The sequence below is a fragment of the Brachyhypopomus gauderio genome, unplaced genomic scaffold (assembly GCF_052324685.1).
Source record: "Brachyhypopomus gauderio isolate BG-103 unplaced genomic scaffold, BGAUD_0.2 sc185, whole genome shotgun sequence".
NCBI classification, from domain to species: domain Eukaryota; kingdom Metazoa; phylum Chordata; class Actinopteri; order Gymnotiformes; family Hypopomidae; genus Brachyhypopomus; species Brachyhypopomus gauderio.
In genome coordinates, this window is record NW_027507006.1 from 102501 (window position 1) to 112064 (window position 9564).

The 9564-nt window shown below is 50.1% G+C and overlaps 1 protein-coding gene across 1 annotated transcript in view; it reads right to left on the minus strand.

The window, feature by feature from the left end:
* nup133 (nucleoporin 133) overlaps positions 1-9153 on the minus strand; it is a 13490-nt gene extending 4337 nt beyond the window's left edge. The window contains exons 1-18 of the mRNA XM_076995189.1: positions 8925-9153; positions 8708-8823; positions 8437-8540; positions 8102-8206; positions 7783-7914; positions 7423-7593; positions 7115-7273; positions 6738-6808; positions 4089-4236; positions 3779-3929; positions 3292-3449; positions 3066-3157; positions 2778-2941; positions 2575-2669; positions 2239-2463; positions 1895-2017; positions 653-752; positions 24-275 (exon numbers count right to left, since the gene is read on the minus strand). Coding sequence (XP_076851304.1) covers positions 24-275; positions 653-752; positions 1895-2017; positions 2239-2463; positions 2575-2669; positions 2778-2941; positions 3066-3157; positions 3292-3449; positions 3779-3929; positions 4089-4236; positions 6738-6808; positions 7115-7273; positions 7423-7593; positions 7783-7914; positions 8102-8206; positions 8437-8540; positions 8708-8823; positions 8925-9049 — 2491 coding nt within the window. The 5' untranslated portion in view covers positions 9050-9153. The remainder of the gene's footprint in view (positions 1-23; positions 276-652; positions 753-1894; positions 2018-2238; positions 2464-2574; positions 2670-2777; positions 2942-3065; positions 3158-3291; positions 3450-3778; positions 3930-4088; positions 4237-6737; positions 6809-7114; positions 7274-7422; positions 7594-7782; positions 7915-8101; positions 8207-8436; positions 8541-8707; positions 8824-8924) is intronic.
* Positions 9154-9564: the final 411 nt, after the last annotated feature.

Consider the following 9564-nt stretch of genomic DNA (forward strand, 5'->3'; position numbering starts at 1 on the left):
AGTTAACTGAAGCCTGAACTCACGTAGCGGTGTGAGGAGCTCAGAGCGACGTTGTGTGTACTCCATCTCCAGGGCGTCATAGCGCTCCTGTTGCCCTGGGCGACGCAGGGAATTGAGCTGGGCCACGTAGCTGCCCAGCAGAGCGTCCAGCAGCGCCACCTGCTGCTCGTTGAGGGTGTTGCGGAGGGAGGAGTCAGCGTGAGGGTACACCGTGCGCAGGATCACCTCATGTTGCCTGGCGATGACCGTGCGAACTCCACCCACTCCACCCGAGGCTACAGGGGAGGTGGAGGAATCATCAAGGAAGTAGCGTAGACGCCACGTAGACGCCACGTAGACGCCACGTAGACGCCACGTAGACGCCACGTAGACACCATGTTTTTTATACATGTTTATACACACAAACATACACACGCAAATTGTATTCCAACTGCGAGAAGATCTGAAACTGCATAAATGTTATAAGACGACCATCGTATATACTCTGGCTCTCTGTGACAGGTGTGTGTGTGTGTGTGTGTGTGTGTGTGTGTGTGTGTGTGTGTATGTTTGCGCACTATACCTGTCCATGGTATATACTCTGGCTCTCTGTGACAGCTGTGTGTGTGTGTGTGTGTGTGTGTGTGTGTGTGTGTGTGTTTGTGCACTATACCTGTCCATGGTATATACTCTGGTTCTGGGCCAGCGTTCTCTGATGCTCTGTAAAGGGAGGCTTTGGTCTCTCTGTACTGCACAGCTGTTTGCAACATGTCCTGCAAACACACCCACAGAGTGTCAGCCACGCGCATAACCACAGCCCTACACCTTACACCTACTAAAGAGGATCTATTAGCTAGCAAGCATGCAACAGTTAAAATAATGCTACTGTCTACATCAGGGGTCGGCAACCTGTGGCATGCCGAGGGATGCACGCGCCATGCTGGACCAGCATCAGCAAAAAAAATTATATCCTCCAATCGAAATCACTCCTCAACGCTCTGCACTCAGCTTCCGCCACAGACCCATGTTTAAATTTAGCCTAAATTTAGGCAAAATCAGTTAGCCAACCTGATAGCGTTACAAGAGATGACAGAGCCTCCGGTTAAAAAAACAAAGCGAGGGCATTTCAACCCTGGACGGAAGACTATGGTTTGGTGTTTGTCAAAGATAGTGCTGTGTGTACACTGTGCTATGACAACGTTGCGTGCTGAACTTCCAGCATTAAGAAGCATTTCGAGACAAAACGACAAGACGTATAAAGACCCCACCGAAAGAGCCGAAGTCGTTAAACATGCCGTGGCTAGGTATGGCAAACAGTCCAGCTCTCTTAAAGTAGGGTGACTAAACGTCCGTATTTCCAGGGACATGTTCGTATTTCACGTCCTGTCCCGGGTTTTTTTTTTTAATGGTTTTTAAAATTTTCAATGGTTTTTAAATTACCTTCATTGGACCATTAAAATTTAAATTTACAGGCACTACGAACCTGCGCAAACGGCGGAAGCGTCACATTCTTTGCAGGGTATGTGGTAGTATAAAGAAACACCCCTCAAAAACAGGGGAAGGAACATTTACCTGACGAAAATTAATGTTGCATTGTGTTCCACATTTGAAATGTGCTGGAATTTAGGCTAAAGTGAGGGCAGCCCTGTTCTTAATCAGAATGTAGACACCGTGACTGTCAGTACTCAACATGCAACACCACTCACCCCCGCTAGTGATAGTGGCACACTCATTGACTAGAAATGTTGAAGTTGGCACTCCATGTCTCAAAGGTTGCCGACCCCTGGTCTATATAGTATTAGAAGTGTTAAATTAACATTCCTGGTTTGTGTCTCAAAGAAAACGAGAGTTGGGGCTGTGGGCGTGGCCAGAAGGAACAGGTTGGGAGGAATGTCTCAGGACAGGTGTGTCTCACCTTGATGATATTGTTGACGTGGATCACAACCTCTGCCCACTTCTCCGAGCCCGGCGGGTTCTCCTTTAGCCACGCCTCCTCTTCATCCAGCAGACACTCGAAGATGGAAGAGATCTGGGACACCTACACACACAATCAGCATTAAAAGAATAAAGGAACGCTACAACCAAAATGCTACCACCCCCTATTCGCAGCAATGCATATATTAGCATATAAACGATATTATGCTAATGAGTGGCAAATTAGTCATGTCCACTGACTATCAAGTGTTTCCCCTTGTACATATTAAAGCCACTTCAAGTCCTGAAGGTCCCCCTCATGATGAAGACGACGAGACGTGGCACCTCTCTGAAGAAGACGTCGGCGGGCGTGAGGCTGGCGGGCACGGGCGTGTCCCTCTTCCTCAGCGTGGCGAGGATGGCGGGGGAGACCAGCTCCGCCCGCCCGCTGTGGTGATTCTTCAGCACGACGGCCGCCGCCAGCTTCTCCGCGTGCTCACACAGCAGCAGCCGGGTCGCCATGGGTGACGAGCGCACCGTCACCGATGACAACCGGTCCAGGAGTCCGGTCTGCAGGGGCGGGGGGGGAAGAGACCACAAGGGTGACCACAAGGTCCACCACTCACACAGGGCGCCAGCGAAGACCCTCGGCCCGGGGAGGAGGGGGCGGCCGACACTCACCTGCAGCAGGAAGTCCATGAAGCAGTGGTGGGCCTTCATCTTGTCCTCCAGCTGGTGCAGCAGGATCAGGGAGGTCAGAGTGAAACCTGCACTCTCTGGAGGAGAGACCAGCCTCTGATCAAACACCGCCCAGGTGTACAACTCACTTCACCACTTACTCCTCCTTGCTATGATTTACATTAGCAAATCTCTCTCTCTCTCACCATCAGGTACAGACTCCGCCCAGCGAGGGTCAGACGCAGGGTAATCATCCACCAGGTCAAGGTCAATCTGGGTCACAACAGCGTCCAGCTCTCCCTCCGCCCCTCCTTCTCCGTCATTGGAGAACAGCTCATCCGTCATGTTCTGGGCACCAATCAGATCGTGTCTACAGACAGAAACAGCAAGAAATGTTCGTTTATTTTTCATCAGACCATATGTACCCTCAAAATAACAGAAGTGTGTGTGTGTGTGTGTGTGTGTGTGTGTGTGTGTGTGTGAGCGCTGCTGACCGGCAGAATTGCAGAAAGGCCTGCTTTAGCAGCTTTGTCTTGTCCTCTGGTGCTACCGTGTCCGCTTTAGGAGGCGTCTCCAGCGGAGTCCCCTGTGAAGAAAAATAAAATCTCAGATTCCCCTTAATCCCTAATCCCTCCCAGTCCTAATCCTCTCTCGTCAGAGATTGAAGGTTGAACTAGTCTGTGATTCAGGATTTAATCCTGGTCTGATTATGGTCCTCACGTCTGGTCCAGGTCCAGCCACTGAGGTACAGAGGGACTCCTCCATGGTCTCTGGCAAGATGGAGGCACTGTCCCTCGCAACCACGGCAACCAGGCCATTGTTCTGAGAGAAAAACACGGGCAGGTTTGCACACACACCACCGCCACGTAAACGGTCTCCTGCAACACACACACACACACAAAAACACACACACACACACAAAAACACACACACACACACACACAGATGTTGAGAGAAAAACCTATTCAGCTCAATAAAAGTAAAAGTGACGAGGACAGTTTGTGATATGGATCTCCTATTCTACATTATTCTAAGCCATTTCAAAACATCAAAAACTTCAGTGTTGGCAAGGAACCATAAAGGTCTTAGCAGGTGAACTGTGTGTGTGTGTGTGGGTATATATATATATATATATATATATATATATATATATATATATATATATATATATATATATATATATATATATCTATCATAACAGCGTTACCGGGTGAATTGAAGGCGAGTTTTTCCTCGGGCAGCCCACCACGGCCGGTCCCTGTGGTACACGCGAACACCAGCTCCTCGTTATACAGATACGCAGCAGGGCTGGTTGCTCGTGGCAACACCAAACGTGTCTTGTGCAGCTCCTCCTCACTCTGTGGGGGGCGGGGGGGGGTGGACGGACGGACAGACGGACGGACAGGGTTGGTCGTAGAGGAAGAGAAATGAAAGCTATTGGCCTGATGGTTCACAGCGTTCACTTGTGAGATCATAGGGACACATTAGCCTTACAGTGTAGTTATGAATCAGTGTACCTGGAAGGGGGGGTTGTATTTGGTGACCTCCACGGAGAGCTCGTCTGTGGCAGGTGCCACAACATCTGGAAGAGTGACGAGGCAGAAGTAGGCCAGACACGGAGTATCTGCAGGGTGCCACGCTGCCACCAACACCACCAGACCCGCACTGAGGAGATCAAACACCACAGTAACAATCACCACCAAACCCGCACTGAGGAGACCAAACACCACAGTAACAATCACCACCAGACCCGCACTGAGGAGACCAAACACCACAGTAACAATCACCACCAGACCCGCACTGAGGAGACCAAACACCACAGTAACAATCACCACCAGACCCGCACTGAGGAGATCAAACACCACAGTAACCATCACCACCAAACCAGCACTGAGACCAAACACCACAGTAACCATCACCACCAAACCCGCACTGAGACCAAACACCACAGTAACCATCACCACCAAACCCGCACTGAGACCAAACACCACAGTAACCATCACCACCAAACCCGCACTGAGACCAAACACCACAGTAACCATCACCACCAGACCCGCACTGAGGAGATCAAACACCACAGTAACAATCACCACCAAACCCGCACTGAGGAGACCAAACACCACAGTAACAATCACCACCAGACCCGCACTGAGGAGACCAAACACCACAGTAACCATCACCACCAAACCCGCACTGAGACCAAACACCACAGTAACCATCACCACCAGACCCGCACTGAGGAGACCAAACACCACAGAAACAATCACCACCAAACCCGCACTGAGGAGACCAAACACCACAGTAACAATCACCACCAAACACGCACTGAGGAGACCAAACACCACAGAAACAATCACCACCAAACCCGCACTGAGGAGACCAAACACCACAGTAACAATCACCACCAAACACCACAGTAACAATCACCACCAGACCCGAACAGAGGAGACCAAACACCACAGTAACAATCACCACCAAACACCACAGTAACAATCACCACCAAATACCACAGTAACAATCACCACCAAACCCGCACTGAGGAGACCAAACACCACAGAAACAATCACCACCAAACCAGCACTGAGACCAAACACCACAGTAACAATCACCACCAAACCTGCACTGAGGAGACCAAACACCACCAAATCCGCTCTGAGGAGACCAAACACCACCAAACCCGCACTGAGTAGACCAAACACCACAGAAACCATCACCACCAAACCCGCACTGAGGAGACCAAACACCACAGTAACAATCACCACAAAACTCGCAACGAGGAGACCAAACACCACCAAACCCGCACTGAGGAGACCAAACACCACAGTAACAATCACCACCAAACCCGCACTGAGGAGACCAAACACCACAGTAACAATCACCACCAAACCTGCACCAAGGAGACCAAACACCACCAAACCCGCACTGAGGAGACCAAACACCACAGTATCACCACCAAACCCACACTGAGGAGACCAAACACCACAGTAACCATCACCACCAAACCCGCACTGAGGAGACCAAACACCACAGTAACAATCACCACCAAACCCGCACTGAGGAGACCAAACACCACCAAACCCGCACTGAGGAGACCAAACACCACAGTAACAATCACCACCAAACCTGCACCAAGGAGACCAAACACCACCAAACCTGCACTGAGGAGACCAAACACCACAGTATCACCACCAAACCCACACTGAGGAGACCAAACACCACAGAAACCATCACCACCAAACCCGCACTGAGGAGACCAAACACCACAGTAACAATCACCACCAAACTCGCAACGAGGAGACCAAACACCACCAAACCCACACTGAGGAGACCAAACACCACAGTAACAATCACCACCAAACCCGCACTGAGGAGACCAAACACCACAGTAACAATCACCACCAAACCCGCACTGAGGAGACCAAACACCACAGTAACAATCACCACCAAACCTGCACCAAGGAGACCAAACACCACCAAACCCGCACTGAGGAGACCAAACACCACAGTATCACCACCAAACCCACACTGAGGAGACCAAACACCACAGTAACCATCACCACCAAACCCGCACTGAGGAGACCAAACACCACAGTAACAATCACCACCAAACCCGCACTGAGGAGACCAAACACCACCAAACCCGCACTGAGGAGACCAAACACCACAGTAACAATCACCACCAAACCTGCACCAAGGAGACCAAACACCACCAAACCTGCACTGAGGAGACCAAACACCACAGTATCACCACCAAACCCACACTGAGGAGACCAAACACCACAGAAACCATCACCACCAAACCCGCACTGAGGAGACCAAACACCACAGTAACAATCACCACCAAACTCGCAACGAGGAGACCAAACACCACCAAACCCACACTGAGGAGACCAAACACCACAGTAACAATCACCACCAAACCCGCACTGAGGAGACCAAACACCACAGTATCACCACCAAACCCGCACTGAGGAGACCAAACACCACAGTATCACCACCAAACCCGCACTGAGGAGACCAAACACCACAATAACAATCACCAAACCCGCACTGAGGAGACCAAACACCAGTAAAAACCATAAAAAGCACTCAATATTCATGCAGAGGGGTTAACGCTAACAGAATTAGCCCACACTCGTTCTTAAGACACACAAACTGCTACACACCCGCTGAGCTGCATGTCCAGATAGGCCATGTTCACGCCCTCCTTCATCTCCGCGTAGTTGCTCTCCGAGCCCTGGAACACAGAACAACCCTTTCAAAACAATTCAATTCCTCCACCAACTCCCTTCATATTCAACCCACCCTATACGGCTCAGAGATCTCAATATCAAAACACGTGTACAGTGTAACTGCCTGTTTACTGTGCACATGACAATAAAACTCTTGATTCATCAAACAGAAGGCTGGGTTCCGTTTACATGCCGATTCATCTACATAGGGTTCTTTTACACTTTTACAGGGGCATCGCTAATAGCAGCAACACTCGGACAGGACTTGAGTGAAACAACCACCATCCATGTTTCCAGGGAACAGCTTTTACCCAGATGGCGTCTGCAATACTGTCAGCGAGGACAGGACAAGCGTTGCTCCAGTTCAGGACCTGAACCTCCGTGTTGTCCATGACCTCCCACTTCCACAGACCACAGGTGCTGAGGGTGTAGAGATGACCTGGGTGTGGCACCCACAGAACACTGTACACCTGAGAGAGAGAGAGAGAGAGAGAGAGAGAGAGAGAGAGAGAGAGAGAGAGAGAGAGAGAGAGAGAGAGAGAGAGAGAGAGAGAAGAAGCAAGAGCTCAAGCACACCAAAAACCTGTGCATTGCGGAGGGAGGAGGGTAAAGGGCTTACGGAGGTGTCGGGCGGGGGGCCACGGAAGCCCAGCAGGCTGGAAACACGGCGGCCAATGCCAGACAGCATGCCCTGACCCTGCTGCAGAGGCCTCTGGGAGAACCTTCCAGAACCATCCGCACTCAGCCGCAACAAATGACCACGGTAAGAGGACACGATGAAACTGCCTCCCTGAGACAGGAGAGGTGGAGAAACGGAGGGAGGGAGCAGAAGAGGAGAAAAGAGAATTAAAAATACATGGTGAGGATAAGGGGCTCACACCTCCACTCACCCTGGTTGGTCACCCCTCACACCCTTACACTCACCCTGGCTGGTCACCCCTCACACCCCTACACCGAGTGCAGTCACTCCTACACTCACCCTGACTGCAGTCACATAGTTACACAGATGTCCTCCCAGGTCGGCGGATGTCTCTGTGTACACTCCCTCGTGGGCCAGACCGGGCCAGAACCGGGCCAAACCCTCCGGAGACACCGTCAACACACACACCGCCTGCCACAGCAAAAAAATACACAGGGAAAGAGTCAGTGTTACAAGACAATAAAACATGCAGGTGATACATCTAGACATTTGGACGGTTAATTAATCATTATTAATCTGTTGAACGGTGTTGAAGTGCTGAGATACTGGGAGGTCAGATATCCACCATCTTCAACAGAACACCTGAAGTCAGTTCTACCTGCACAGAGGCAGACTCCAGTGGGGCGGAGGAACTAATGCAGATGAGATCAGCGGTGTAGGCATAGTTACTGGGTGGCAACTGGAGGTCCTTACATACAGACAGCTGTTGGATTATGAGAGAGAGAGAGAGAGAGAGAGAGAGAGAGAGAGAGAGAGAGAGAGAGTGTCAAGGAGACAGAAACAGTGATACAGAGAGATACAGGTGGACACAAATGACAGTTGTGTTTTAACAACTAACATTCAGTGTGTCAGAGTCATATCGCTACCAGATAATGTGGTTGTATGTACTTTTAAACCGTACGGTTGAGCACACGGTAACTCATGTTCATGTACCTTGGCTACTGGGGTCTGACAGATCTTCCAGACAATTAGCCTCTCTCCACAGACCATCCATGCCCATCCAGACTCCTCGACCTTCACGGAGATCTGGTCATCCGCTGTGACGTTAAACCGCGGACACACACACACACACACACACACACACACACCATCTCCATATTTTACCTGTAGGCACCTAGATGATCTTATTAGTATTTGAAAATGAAGGACAGTGGCAAACCCTGCCAACCGAGACACACTTATCGCGCCCGTGGATCAAACAGACCTTCAGCCGTGGTGAGGGCTTCCATCACTTTAACGGGCAGAGACGACCCGAACGTTTGCACGTCGAAATTCGCCGAGTCCAACGTGGCGAAGTTCTGAAGTCGCGAAGGAGTCCCCCTGTCACGGGACGCCAATGGTCATCAACACACAACAGACGTTAATCGTGCAGAAACGTGCGGCACGGAGAGACGTGCGGGCGGCCACACTAGCGGCTTTACCTCGCTGTCAACGAAGAGCGGCGCGGAGAAAACAGGAGTCCTGACGGGGTGCTAATACTTCTCCTACCCGCAGTCCTGGACACCTGCCTGCGCCCGGACCCCGGGGTGCCGTGCGGTGTAAACATTTTGTGATGCTCGTTCAGGGGACTTTTAAAGATCAAAACGTGGCAACCATCTAGCCAGCTTGCTAGCGATATTCCCCCTTTTGCGCGCACAGTGAACCTAGTCGCAGACAAAATACGTCACGGATGGGCGTGGCGTTTTCGCGCATCCTTATGGGAGATGTAGTCTAACCAGGTACTGATGTGAACCTGTTAAATGTAAAGACGACTTTGAATGGGAAATCACCACGGACATTACAATTAAAACTAGTCTGGCTTGTTCTCCAAGAGTAAAACGTATCTTTTATAGCTTGCCCTTCTTTTGACATAATATTGTATTGCAGTATGCAAATAGCCTACATTATACTGCTGCGTCAATATTATCACAATTCTCTTACTATTTAATAAATAATTATTTTACTTGCTTTATTATCTCTTATTACATTTTATTCATAGTACATTCTTCTCTGTATTTCATCTTACACTCTTATAATTTGTTTTCTTCTACGCTGTCCCTTGGTATGTTGAAAGGCGCTTAT